Below are 15105 nucleotides of genomic sequence, written 5' to 3' on the forward strand. Positions count from 1 at the left end.
AAAAATTAGTGTAGGTACATAGTATAAAATAAATATTTTTATACTAACACAAATCATCTGCAATGTAAAAAAAAAACAGTCTAAAGTGTACCATAAGCTGCATAATTAAAGCATTTTAGCTTTACAAATCAATATTTTGTCACGGAGCATTTATTTCAATTGAAGAAGTAGTTTTTGAGGGTCTCTTTTTGCCTTTTTACAGTCGAAATATAAGTTTTAACAAGTTAATCTTGCCCAAGAGAATGACAATCTATAATTAAGATTTGTTTTTATTGTGGGTATTCAATACTATTAAAAAAAGTAGGTAGAGACAGGGTAGTGTGGTGTTCTATCCTCTCTGCTCATCCCTAAAAGGAAATTTGTTTTGGAAGTTTGTTGGTTTTCACGGCTTTTCAGATACTTGTTTCTGATACATTTCAGACAGTGTTGGGGTGTCCACCATCAGCCCAGATAATGGACACTAATGATGTCCGTAACTTAGAGGCAAACGTCACTGAGGAAGTTAGAGAAAAGTTATGCCAATCGGAATTATTTGCTTTCCACTATGAGACTTTTAATGAAATCTCAGCAAGCATAAATCATTAAAGGCAGATAGAATGTATTGGTTTTCTTTCTAAAACTTTTTTTTGTTTTTAGGTTTTTTTATAATAAAACATAATAAAAGTAAACATGTAAAAAAAATATTTTTTTAGAAAACTTGTTTTTAACCGCATTATCAAATTATTTATAATGTTTTCTTTCTTTTACTAGTTAATGTATCGGAAAAAAAAGTTACCAATGGTATTTATTAAAAAGATACGAAGGAAATTGTGTTGTGTATAGAAAATCTCCAAAACACAAAAATCAGATTTTTACTAGGTATCCAAACTTTCAAATTGCGATTTTGCAAAATGGTGTTTTTTGGGTTAGTGACTTTTGTTTTAATGAAAAATAAACATTTGGCTTTGAAACATTCCTACATACCTGATAAAAAGAGATCATCATCATCATCATATATTACTATAAATATGCAAATAAATATACATATGTAAAATTGTTGGTTTCCCAAATAAAATAAAATTCCCTTTCTGCACTTAACGGTGCATAGGGCACTGCATTGGTAAACCAATTGCAGCGTATCTTGATTGTTTTTTTTTGTTACATGAAAGTAAGATGATCAGTCTTACGCTTCAGGTTCCAGTCCAGGGACTATGAAATATTCTAGTGTAAAAACACCTTTTTAAAATAAATATTTCATATCAACAATGCCGGGAATCGAACCTGAGACCTCTTGCATGGTAGGCAAACGTGCTGACCATTACAACACGAGGCCGACACATTAGGTTTTTTTTAAAATAGACATGATCATTTCACATTTGAAATTTTTTTTAATACGTAATTCTAGTTTGATGAAATAACTCGTGTGATATTTATTAGACACGCAATTCTCATTATTCCAATTCCCCTCATCTCCTATGTTACAATCACATGTTTACTATAAATTTATTAAAATATGATTCATCGGCAAATTCTAATATTGCAAAATATTATTTGATAACTGAAAACTAATATTACATTAGTATTTCTATTAATCCTTTAAGTATTTTTTTACACATATTTACGTATGCACAAATGGACTTCATGACTAATTATTTTTGTGGCTTTGACCCACTTTTATGCAATAGATTTAGATTTTTTAACAATGGTAATGGTTCTTACCCAAGAAATAAGGTTTCCAATTTTATTCATTCAAGTCTTTGCATTGAATTAAACTCAAATCAATGAACATGATCTGGAAAATGATATTAATTTAGTTTAAGATACAAAATATACTGCGTTTATTATTGTAAAATAGTTATATATACTGATCCACATATAACTACAGGGGTAGGCAAATTCAAATGTGTTTTCCTTAAAGCAGTGGCAGTTTTGCAGGTGACTGAGAGTCTCTGCCTCACTAAAAATTGCACTTTCAATAAAAATCTTGTGTATAAAAATATATCAACATTTAAACCCTTTATTCCCTTGTCCAAAACACAGTTTTTTTACAATGCTCACAACATCTTCAGTCTATTAATTCAGTCGCACTCCTTCAGACAAAAAGTGTTGCAAGCAAAAAATATATTTATTTCGATATACTTAAGGTTGAATTCGGAGTACTTGGATATCGGTTAGGCTCTACGTAAACGAGCCTCTTCGCCGTACGTCAAAGTGTGACCCTGGGGGAATATTTTGACCATAATTTGTTCTAACGATGAGTCTGATTATTGTGGTGCCTCGTAGATGAAATATGAGAAGGGAGCTAGCGGCGTATTCATATCTACTCTTGTGTTAGTTACACAGATTATACTACGTCAGTCGTTAGTCGCCTTTATTTGCTACCGTGCGCTTTGGGCACTCAGCACGTATGTACCTAGTAATGAATAACTTCGTAATTTTATTAAAACTCAATATTGATTATTAAAGTCTTGTGGTATTGGAGTATAAAATATATTGTAGCCTCACTAGAAATTTAGTATCAAAACCGACATTGCCTTAAACCATGGTATTTTATAACATCACAGTGGTCCGTTTTACATTTGAATATAATAAATGTTGCGTAAGTATTCAAAGAATATAAAAGTTAGCGATAAACATTTCATCCTGCTTTTTTTTTGTTTGCATTTTATTGTTAATTAATTTGATATTTTATTTTATTTCAAAATATATATGAAATTGTACCTATTTGCTTTCAAAAAAATTCAAAAGTAAGCTAAAAAGAAGGAAAAAAAATGTATTTAGTAATAGAAATGTTTTTTTGACATAATATATAATTACAACAAAGTTGGAGAACATTTATAGGGTTTATGACTTGTCATTGGCTGTGCTGTTTTGCTCATGCCCGAATATCCATATTTGTTTATTATATTTGTTTTTTTTTTTTAATGTTTCCACTGTAAAATTCAATTTGTTTGCAATGTTCAGTCATTATTATAATCAATAAAATCCTTAATTTTTAAACCTCAATGCATGTATTGTGTACCTATGTGAGAAATATTCGACTTGGTAAAAATCTCATGATCCCTAATTGGACATAGTTATGCAGAAAGCGTCCAACCCTCAAAATGAGTTTAATGCCGATTTCGATAGCATACTACGATATCTTTATGTGCTGAAAACGTCCAAGCTCCAAGTGCTATACTTTTTGGCCAATTAAAGAAATTAAAAAATAAAGCTGCAGAAAACAGTCAAACCACTTAGACGTTTTTAAAGTTAACATAACAGTAATAGCGTGATGTGGGTTAGAAATTTATTTTATTGGCAAAAAAAGTATAGCACTTGAGCTAAGCGGACGTTTTCAGCACATAAAGTTATCATAGTATGCCGTCGAAACCGCCATTACTCATTTTTAGAATTTTGAGGGTTGGACGCTCTCTGCATAACTACGCCCAATTAGAACTCTGTATTTTACGTAAATGGTGAGAATAGATTGTTAATTACTCACATGTGTTAAATGTGATAAAAATCTAAAAGTTAAAAATAAATTAACGTGAGAATTACATTAAAAATATCTACATATTGTTATGATGATGATAAATTTATTTTAAATGTTAATTGTTGTATGTACGACATACACATGCAGAAAATCTGTGAATCTTAAATATGTATTTTGTATATATATATATATAATATAAATTTGTATCTTGTGTGCCTTAATATTACAAATTAAAATTGTTTATCATTGGTTGATTATTGAAATGTCTATGTACCTGCTTATAATAAACTTACAAAATAAATATTCTTACACAAAATGTTAATTCAGTTTTATATCATCCATAAACACTTACCTCCTCATTGACGATAGCTATTATTGTCAATCTGAAGAAGTTTTTTGACAGCAACATTCTCCGAAATCTGAAACGCAGAGTGTATGACCAATGTATACTTCCAGTACTGACATATGGAGCGGAAACACTAAAGCTCACCAAGTCGACTACGAGGAAGCTCCGTGTAGCCCAGAAAAAACATGAAAGAGCCATGCTAGATATAAAACTCTCTGACCGGATAAGAAACACCGAAATACATGGATGGTCTGGAGTAATGGGTGTAGTTGACATGTTGCCAGACAAAAAGACCCAATATGGACTAGAAGGGTAGTCGAGTAGAGACCTCGCAAAGATAAAAGAAGTAGAGGGAGACCCTTCACACGATGGTCGGATAATATTAAGAGAATTGCTGGTGATTGGATGCAGAAAGCCCAAGACGGACGTATGAGGGAGGCTTACATTCCGCAGTGAGCAGAAATGGCTGTGCGATGATTATTTTAGTTCAAAGTGTAAAATAGAACCAGAACCCTAGGGAAATCAGGTGAGGATAAGTTTTTTCCTCGTAGGCTAGTGGTTGGCATGTTTGCCTACCATGCTTGAGGTCCCGGGTTTAATTCCTGGCAGGGTCGATATGAAATATTTGTCTTATGGTGGTTTTACACTGCAACATTTTTCTGTCCCTGGACTGACACCTGAAGCGTAAGACCGATCACCTTACCTTCATGTAACAGATGATCGAGATACAATGCATTTAGTGTTCTAATGCTGAGCCCTTGGTTATTGTTTTTCCATCACAAGATGGTTGATAATATATATTTTTTTATTTTATGTATGTTTTTTTTAAAGTGAGCTATTTAAGTGTTGCTGTTATCTTTCTTTTTTCAATATAGCTACAGTCCGTAACAATAAGTTTTAATATAAATTGAATAATTAAAATTAAAAAAAGGGCATTATAAAAGTTATTTTCAAGGTACCAATAAGAACCCCATCTACTGAAATCTTTAAAGCCTTTGTTGTGCCTGAGATATGCCTAATATACGCTTAAATTATTATGCTAGAAAGATTTGGAGATGGAAATTGTCATTCTCCTGCTCAGGTACATATAATAAGGGCAAGAAATAATTGAATTATTAATATTCTTTCCTCACAACATTTGGTCAACTGATAACAAATAGTAATTCAAAAGAGAAAACAAAATCCGGCTGAAGAAAATTAGGATAGAAGAAATAAATAAAATATTTGAATGAGTTGCGAAATACGTAAATAAAATTTTGAACATTGTATTGTTCTAGTGATGAGGGCTGTATATAAAAAATATTGCATAACAGATAGTGTTTTTCTGGGTTATTATGCCGTGTTTGTGGGCTTTGTATTGCCGACGTTTCGGAGCACATTGCAGTGTCCATCTTCAGGGCTGAATGTATGAGTGTAGTTTTTAGTGTGTTTAATTGTGAGGAATTTGTACCGTGTCGCAGTCGGGCAATGTATGTGGTTAAGTGTGTGGAGTTTGTACCGTGGGCTTTGGAAGCACCGGGTACCATGAGGTTCGTAGTCGTAACCCATCATCCCTGTTTATGTTATTAGGATGCTTGTATATTTCTATGGCTTCCTTTATTAAACGGGCTTGATGATTTTTGGGCTTTCCAAGGACATTTGGCTCAAATGAGAAATTATGCCCTGTTTCTATGTAGTGCTCTGCAAGAGCTGATTTATCCGGGTAGCCCAACTTGCATGCACTCTTGTGCTCTTTTATTCTTGTCATTATGTTTCTGGCAGTCTGCCCTATGTAGACTGTTTCACAGCTTTTGCAATTTAATTTATATACTCCATCTGTTTCAAGTGGGTCCCGATCTTTTACTGATTTTAGTAAGTTTCTTACTTTTGAGGTCGTACCGAACACTGTCCTTATGTCCCGTTTCTTAAGCGTTTTTGCAATTCTATCCGTGACATTTTTGACATAGGGAAGGAACGCTATTCTTTTATCCGTATTAGCATCATCCATCTTGGAAATATTCTTTGGATTTGTTACCGACATTATTCTTCTTTTTATATCCTTCTTTTCAAAGCCATTACTTTCTAATACTTTTGTCAGTATATTCAATTCCTCTTCTAGGTTACTTTCTTCACAAATACGTGTTGCCCTTCTGGCCAGCGTGTTTATGATGCCTAATTTTTGAGATGGGTGGTGATGTGAGGTAGCATGGAGATACCGGTTTGTATGTGTGGGTTTTCTATACACCGTATGTCCCAGTCTGCCATCTTCCTTTCTGCTTAATTTGACGTCTAGAAAAGATAGGCTTTTGTCCTCCTCTACTTCCATAGTAAACTGTATTGCCGGGTGGAGATTATTTAGGTGGTCTAAAAACACTGTTAATCTTTCTGCACCATGATTCCAAATGACAAATACGTCATCTACGTATCGAAGCCATACTTTGGGTGCATATGGAGCTGTGTCCAAGGCCAAGGTTACGACTACGAACCTCATGGTACCCGGTGCTTCCAAAGCCCACGGTACAAACTCCACACACTTAACCACATACATTGCCCGACTGCGACACGGTACAAATTCCTCACAATTAAACACACTAAAAACTACACTCATACATTCAGCCCTGAAGATGGACACTGCAATGTGCTCCGAAACGTCGGCAATACAAAGCCCACAAACACGGCATAATAACCCAGAAAAACACTATCTGTATTCTGAAGGCCGTGAAAACCTACGAACCTTAATATTGCATAATATAGTAAAATAATAAAAAATCATTCTAGTGTGCCTAATAATAAAAAGCGTTCACTTGCACAGATTATAATATTATGTTCACTTGGTTTACATAATTATGTTGATAAAGAGAATTACTTACGTTTTTTTTATGCCAGTATATATTAGCATTTTTAAAATAGGTGATAGAGATTTTTTTTATGTAAAATAAATAAAACATCTAAATCCTTAAAAATTCTTCAGCTCGATGGCTAAAAGTATGAAATGATATGTAAAAAAAAAAACATGGATTAAGATGAGAAATAAAATCTAAACAATACTTAGAATAAACTGAAATATTTCGGAAAATTTACCAATATTTTTGGATTTCTTTTTTATAACTCTCAAGAAACGTAAACTATTGAATAATTAAATCATTTATTATTTTTTCTTTGTTTTCATTTAATTGATATTTGTTTTAAGACAGATGTGTTATGTCACCATGGCTGTTCAACGTGTATATCGATAACTGCATGAAAGAACTGAAAGGCTTAAGAATGGGAGCAAAAATGGGTGATTTAAAAGTCAATTGTCTTTTGTATGCTGACGATGCTGTACTCCTTGCTAATAACAAAGAGGAACTGCAATTCTTGGTAACAAAGGTCTACGATGTATGCAAGAGAAGCGATTTGCTGATGAATGTCGATAAATCGAATGTGATGGTTTTTGAAAGAAATGAAAGTATGACTAAATGTGAAATCACTGTGAATGGAGTTATACTAAAACAAGTAGAGGAATTTGTGTATCTGGGAAGTATGTTCACTAGGGATGGAATGACTGAGAAAGATATTGAAAGGAGGGTGAGTGCCGGGAACAGAGTGAACGGTGCACTTAAATCGACCTTGGCAAATAAATGGTTGTCACAAGAGGCAAAATTGGCAGTTCACAACGGAGTCCTGGTCCCATCCCTGATGTATGGGAGCGAAGTATGGACTTGGAAAAACAGGGATTAAAGTAAGCTGAATGCTGTCGAAATGCGATCTCTCAGGCGAATGTGTGGTAAAACTATGTACGATAAATGCACAAATGTTGAGATCCGTACATTATGTAAGGCTGAGACAAGCATTATCGACAAAATCAAGAAAGGAGCTCTGCGCTGGTTTGGACATGTAGAACGAATGGACAGCGAGAGAACGGCTAAGAATATTTACAATGCGAATGTTGATGGATGCAGAAATAGAGGAAGACCGAGAAAGACATGGCATGACCAAATCCAACAAATACTTAAAGATGGACATGTCAAAAGTCGGAATAATCGGCGCGCGTGCATGAGAAGATGTATGAATGTAGAGGAAGCGAGATCTGTATGCAAAGATAGAGTGTTGTGGCGTTCTATCCTCTCTGCCTACCCTTACGGGGAAACGGCGTGATGGTTTGTTTGTTTGTTTGTTTTAAGACAAATGTTTGCCTACAAATCTTTTACAAATATCAATATGTATTATTAGAAAAAAATGTTTTGGGGGTCACGATTTTTTTACGATATAACTTATTTAAATATTATTTACTGATGGTGAAGAAATAATATACTTTTATTTTCTGTTTTTTTCTTATTTAGCTAGTAAGTATGTATAATCCTTTTGTTTTTTTTCTGCGTCGCGTCGTGTCGTCAAGGCAATGTTTTAAAATATACCAACTAACCCCGACCAACGGGGTTTTAAGAAGTTTAAAAGTTTTCTACGGTTTTACTTAAATTTGTCTATGCCAGTTTTTTTTTTTACTATCAACATCAACTGTCAACGAATTACCAATTATTCAGTCTGTTCTGTCCGATCTTATTTCTTATTCTATCAAATTATCCGTTGTCTTTTAATGTTCGTTTCACTCACCCAAAATAAAAAATACACCAATTATAGATTTATTGAAAATGTCATTCCTCTCTAAAAATGAATGCAAAAGCGCCCTTTCTGCAGCGAAACAAAAATTATTAGATGATGTTTGTTAAATTAAGTTATTAATCTTTTAAATTACCGCTCCTTGTTTTATCTTATAGAGTATAACGATTTCGTTTACGTTCTAGGACGACATCCCTAGCAAAAATAGACAGAGTGACAAATATTCCCATGATAGTGAAAATGATAAAGCAAGGACTTCTAAAAGTAAAAAGAAGAATAAAGAAAAGAAACACAAGAAAAAAAAATCTAAAAAAAGACACAGAAGTCCTTCTTCAGAGGTAAAAATTAAGCAGCGCAATTATATAGATTTATATTCATAGAATCAATCTGTAAAACGACCTTTGGGTATTACATTATGAAAATGACGCTATGTGAGTTATCTATAAGAATAACAACTGTTTACGTTGTTTAATAATATGTATTGAAATATGTAATCTTAACCTATTAAAGTTAGTTATTTAGAGACTAAAACAACTGAAATTTTATATTATGATTTTGTGTTTCAGTCTTCAAGTAGCTCCGATGAGAGGGATGCATGGGTGGAAAAAATAGTGAACACCCCGGAGACAAAAGAAAAAACTAAAGAAAAGACTAGAGACGATTGGATGAACATGACGGGAGCTTTCTCAACTTACACTCGCAAGGATTTGAAACCGGATGAGCCCAAAGAGAAGAAGGTAAAAGGTCAAATCGATGCTTATAATCCATCAGAGTGTAGCCGGGAACTTAATCCGTATTGGAAAAACGGCGGAACTGGACTTCCATCCGAAAGTTCATTAAAATATAAACAGGACTCGTATTCATCACGAAGTAATTATTCTGATAGAGACTCGAGTAGCACCTCTAGTTCACAATTTATAAAACCTATCTACGAAAATGAAACCGGAAGGGAGAAGCGAGATAGACACAGCAGGGACAACGTCCACTCGAGTTCGCGCTTCAGGAGACCTAACTACGAAGACGAAGATAGAAGAGACCGACAAGGAAAACTTAACACTCGTCACCGCGAACCCGAAAGAAATTGGAGGAAGAACACAGAAAGCAGTCAACGATCTGATCGAGAAATATCTCCTCCACCTCGCATTAGAGATTCTCGTGAAGACAGACAATCAAATCCAATAGAATCATGTAAAAGAAGATCGCAGTCACCCCAGGAGACAGTGGCGGAGATCCAAACGAAGTGTGATTACTTAACTGATCAAGAAATGAACACTCTGGGTGCCAAAATTGTAAAAGCTGAGATATTAGGCAACACAAAACTGATTGCTGACCTAAATGCCAAACTGGAAGCGGCGCGGCAGTACAAAAAACTCCATCCCGAAGGTCCTCCACAGGACGCTGTGATGCTCACTGTTACCGATGCTAAAGGGAACACGAGACCCCTTTCGAGGCCGCAGCAGGTGGGAGATCCGCGGAGCAAGGGCGGGAAGAAGAAAGCAACCACTCACCTGGACGGGGAGAGGATGAAGTTCTTTGCCGATGATGACAAACACTCGCTGAAAGAAATGGTAAGATTCTTAAAATAATAACAATAGCTAAATATAAATACTCAATACCAAGGGGCAATATTTTTGCTGTTAATTTATTGATAAAGTGATTTCTACTTCCATGCTGGTCGAACAATCTAGAACTTTTTATTGTACAAGTACCTATTGGTTATATTGTTTATTATACGAATTTATATCGACTGGAAACAACTTTACAGAATTGCCAATAAAATTTTTTTTTGGTTTTTTAATTCGTAAAGAATCTCATATTTAAATTTATGAGATTTTTAACTAATTAAAAAAAAACTTAAATTGGCTCTTCTCTAAAGTTAATACATGTCGCTTCGAAACTTTTTCTTTTCCAGCGTCAATACGAAACCTGACATTTTATAATAACCTCAGTAGATAAGCCTGTATCAAGGCAGGGTTAAAACCAGTATCAACATGTGTGTATTCAATAAATCACTAATAAAAACATAAAGTCTCGTTGAGTTGTAACTCTGTGTAATACCACCGCGGTTGTTTGATCTATACAAGTACAGCTGTATGAAACAGATAGAATGTAAAAGTATTGGACCAAAAATGGATAATTTTTCAGTAAGCTGCTTGTTGTACGCTGTTGATGCAATTCTTTTAGCAAGCAGCAAGGAGGATTTACAACACATAGTCTCTAGAATGTATGATGTATGCCTGGAGAGCGAATCGGTGATAAACGAAAGTAAGTCAAAAGTGATGGTACTTGAAAGGGGAAGTGAGGTTACTGATTGCATAATAAATGTAAACAACGAATGCCTTGAACAAGTAGAAGAATTTGTGTATTTGGGAAGCATGTTTTCAAGAGCAACAAAATGAATGGTGCACTAAGTACAGTAATTGCTAATAAAAATATGTCAATCAAAGCTAGACTGGCAGTGTACAGCGGAGTTTTAGTCCCAACACTTATGTACGGAAGTGAAACATGGAATTGGCAGAGGAAGGATGAAAGCCGAGTGAACGCGGTTGAAATGAGATCTCTTAGACGAATGTGTGGGAAATCAATGTATGACAGGGTTATGAATGATGAAATCAGGCGAGAGTGTTAATTGTGGTGCCTCCGTGGTGTAGTGGTCAAGAGGCTTGACTCACGCACGGAAGGTTCCGGGTTCGATTCCCGGTGAGAGCACAAAAAAAATTAAAAAATATGATTTTTCTCAAGCCTGGTTTTTCTGTAATGTAATTCACCACTGTAATTGGGCCTCCTGGCCTGTTGTGGTGCAAAAAAAAAATGAAATGAAATGAAATATGAGTCAGGTATAATTGATAAGATTAGGAAGGGTCTCTGAGATGGTTTGGTCTTGTAGAACGAATGGATGACGAAAGAATGGTAAAAGAGGTATATATGGCAAGAATGAACAGTAACATGGGACAAGGATGACCAAGGAAGACGTGGCATGATCAGATAAATCAATTCATTCATCAAAAACAAAAAATAATTCAATTGTGTATTTAACCAGTTTTTATGATTTTTTTAATGTGACTGTCCACACAACCTAAGATGTGGATTGTGCAGAAAACAGCCTGTTAAATGACTGCTTTTTGCATAACTACGTTAAATTGTTATAAGTCTTGTACTTACATTTTGATAAGTAGAAATATTAATAAATATGTAGTGCTTATAGATTTGAAGAAAACAATGAGAAAGTTCAGCCCTACTGGAAATTGGATAAAAAATTGTATTCTTACGCACGGTAAAAATTAGAGCATTAAATTGTACCATGAAGATTCTTGAAAATGTGTAAAAAAATTAACTACTTTGCATGACATCACTGGTTCTTCCGAATCAACTAATGATAAGAGAGTTGTGAAATATTTCCAATTTACGATAACTAAACTGACCAATCGGTAGAGCTCATCGAGAAGAAGGGGAAGAGAACTTGAGACATCACTTGCGAAGTAATTTAAAAATTACACAACTTTTAAAAAATCAATGTCTGAATATAATAATACGACACATAAAATCTGATAATACGACACATAAAAAAATATATATATATATTTGCTAAAAAAAATACCACTAAACTTCCTCATTCTTTTTTAATTACAATTTATGTCCAGAGAATTGTGAATTTATTAAACAAATTAAAAGATCATGTCCTCTGTTGTATTTATGTATAATTCAAAGGGAAACACTGTTAACTTGTTAGTTCTTATCATGACAATAATTTTAATTTCATTAAAATATCTTGCTAATTTTAGTTTCAAAGAGAAAAATTCGGAGATGCGGATGATGATGAAAAAGAATTTTCCGAAATTATATCAAAGCATACAAATCCCAATGATGACTTGGAGGACATTTTTGCCGAGAAAATATCGAAGAACAAGTCTGATGCCGGAAGGGAACAGAAAAACCTGCATAAAGCCATATCTCAACACCAGTCCACTGAACGCTCTCTCCAGTCTTGCCAATTCTGTGTGGACTCCGAAAAGATGATCAAGCACATGATAGTGAGTCTGGGAAGCAAAGCGTACGTTGCACTGCCAACCCAGAAGTCGCTTACAGAGGGCCATTGCTTTATTTCTACAGTAGGACACGTTTCATGTTCTACCATGATAGATGAAGATGTGTGGACAGAAATACTTGTGAGTCACTTTGAAATATCGTCTTGAATCGGGGAATTTTCGGAGAGAACTATGGTTTTTTTATGACATGTTTTAAAGAATTAAATTTTTGTGTGATAATTTTTTTTGTTTTGTTTATAATTATTTTTTTTATTTCATCAAGAGTCTGTGAATTTATCTGGAACAAACTGATATTTATTTGTAAAGAAAATTCATTTGTATCGTCTTTTTAAAAAAATATTTATAAGACTCGCACCGGTGCATGACATTGGTTGGTAGAAAAATTCACATATGTATCAATAAACTTATCACCAATATTAATTTTTATATTATCAAACCTAAAATAGACATTGATTTATGTGTGATCTATAAGGGCCAATGTTGTACATCGTAATATTACGAGTGAGTAATTATTTAGCCATTTTGTGGCGTTACAATAGATTGCTTGACGTCTTTGATAACAAATATTAATAAAAATCATTATAACATATGTATGTGCATATAAAATAGTAAAATACCCAAGTTTTTGAATTGACATCGACCCTCTACAAAACGGTGGCAAGAAAAATATGAACTCTGGCATTGACCCTTCTAGATCCAAGCTATAGGTGTATTATAATATAAAAAAATACTTTGTTTTACTTTTTCCACTTTTATTTATAAAATTTTCACCAGTGACCAGGTTTGTTGTGACCGACATCATCATACAGGTCTGTTTTCAGTTCAGTCTTGGTTTTGGTCTAGTCTGGCGTCAGTCACGAGGAAACCCGGTTACTGGTGAAAATATTGTTTGTCATAATTAAAATGCAGTTCCACTAATAAATGTCAGCAAAGAAACTCAATCTATTGATAGATATTGCAACAGAAATGGAAACTACTTCTGAGATTATTTTTACTGGGCATCCATCCTACGAAGGATGATATACAAAAATACTATTGAGAAGGGAATGAAAACTCAGCGGTTTTTTTTTATTTGTTAATAGATTATTAAACTAAGCCATTTTTAAAAAATTATTATTTTATGTATAAAAATAAATCTTTGAATAATTATAATTTTGTTTTTTTTCAGTCATACCGTCGTGCTTTAACAAGCATGTGTAATTCCCGTGATGAGGATGTAGTGTTCTTTGAAACGGCTGTCTACTTCCACAAGCATCCTCACGTCGTGATCCACTGTGTTCCTCTACCCAGGGATGTGGGAGACACGGCTCCGATCTACTTTAAAAAAGCTTTGTTGGAGTGTGAAGCGGAATGGTCCAATAATAAAAAAGTCGTGGATTTGAGAGGCAAAGATATTCGAAGAGGAGTCCCAAAAGGTCTGCCGTATTTCTGGATAGATTTTGGAATGGATCCAGGATTCGCCCATGTTATTGAAGACCAGCAACTATTTCCAAATAATTTTGCGCAGGTATTTTAAGTTTGTAAAATTAAAAAAATAATAAAATAATTCCTCCATTTCTTTCGCACTTTTACATGTGATTAAATACAGGTACTCAAATATCATATTACCCAGTAAGGGAACATTATTTTTAATGCAAAAAAAGTAATACTTAAAGTATAAAAGAACAATTAAATAAATGAAAATCGTCTATGTATGTTCAATTGTAAGTATGAGCCCAAAAAAATCAATATATGTTTTTGTATAAGTAGTTTTCATTTTCTTAATATTGGTCCTTTAACATAGGTATAGAACTACATACTATTAATTTAAAAAACAAAAAATCTCCATCTTAGAACAGGCTGACCTATGTTAGGTGGAGAATTGCCTAACCAGAGGACACTCCATATTCATGTTAAAATGCTCTAGTGTTTGATAGATTCCCTGGTAATAAATATGTATGTGTATGCAATATATTCACAAATAAATAAATAAGATGGAAATAAAAGAAATACAATTTCACAAGGTACAGTCAACCCTCTTATAACTCAACCCAAGTACCCACGGCCCGTTGTATTGCTGTAATCTGTGGCTAACTTCGTGGTCAACAATCATAGAATGGTTAGAATCGGAATAGGAATGTTTTCTTGTATGAAAAATGCAATATATGGTAACCGCGTTATACGAGGGTTGTTCGCAATTTTCGCTTTGCATTATAAGAATACCGCATTATAGGAGGGTTGACTGAATATACAATTTAAACAGTACATTTTTTTTTTTATCAAATGAAATATTTACGTTCTTATGATTAACCGAAATATTTCAAATATGAAGCCATTTTCTTTTAGTTGTAAATAACCATATTAAAAAATCTGAAACAAATGTGACATAATGGGATTCAGATCTCGGACCTCCTGCTATAATATTATTTAATTTTTTTCAAGTAAAACATTATTATTTTTTTAGGAAATAATTGGAGGGATGTTGGACCTACATCACAGCCTGTGGAGGAAACCACAGAGAGAAAATTTCGAAGCTCAAAGAAAAAAAGTTTTACAATTTACCACGGAATGGAAGAAGTTTGATCCAATAGAATCTTCGTAGAGATTATTACACCACAGAAATTGACAAAAACTTTGTACTGATTTACTCTCAGGCAAATAGATTTAAGATATTTTTATCATATAAGAGTAATAAAGACTAA

General features: G+C 33.8%; 1 protein-coding gene across 1 annotated transcript; it reads left to right on the forward strand.

Moving 5' to 3' along the window:
- Positions 1–8244: 8244 nt before the first annotated feature.
- LOC148278310 (pre-mRNA splicing factor CG9213) lies at positions 8245–15035 on the forward strand. Its single transcript, XM_088231601.1, has 6 exons — positions 8245–8479; positions 8564–8716; positions 8945–9946; positions 12161–12544; positions 13593–13931; positions 14868–15035. The coding sequence occupies exons 1-6, from the start codon at positions 8411–8413 to the stop codon at positions 15003–15005; spliced, it is 2085 nt and encodes a 694-aa protein (XP_088087727.1). The 5' UTR covers positions 8245–8410; the 3' UTR covers positions 15006–15035.
- The last annotated feature ends 70 nt before the right edge of the window (positions 15036–15105 follow it).

This window comes from Micrasema longulum, unplaced genomic scaffold (genome assembly GCF_059751315.1).
Source record: "Micrasema longulum isolate JH-2025_06_02 unplaced genomic scaffold, ASM5975131v1 h1tg000896l, whole genome shotgun sequence".
In the NCBI taxonomy this organism is placed as follows: Eukaryota; Metazoa; Arthropoda; class Insecta; order Trichoptera; family Brachycentridae; genus Micrasema; species Micrasema longulum.

Coding starts and splice junctions, on each gene's coding strand:
- LOC148278310 (XM_088231601.1), top strand. CDS start 8,411: ATGTCATTCCTCTCTAAAAATGAATGCAAAAGCGCCCTTTCTGCAGCG. Junction 8,480..8,563: donor AACAAAAATTATTAGATGAT/GTTTGTTAAATT, acceptor TTTACGTTCTAG/GACGACATCCCTAGCAAAAA. Junction 8,717..8,944: donor ACAGAAGTCCTTCTTCAGAG/GTAAAAATTAAG, acceptor TTTGTGTTTCAG/TCTTCAAGTAGCTCCGATGA.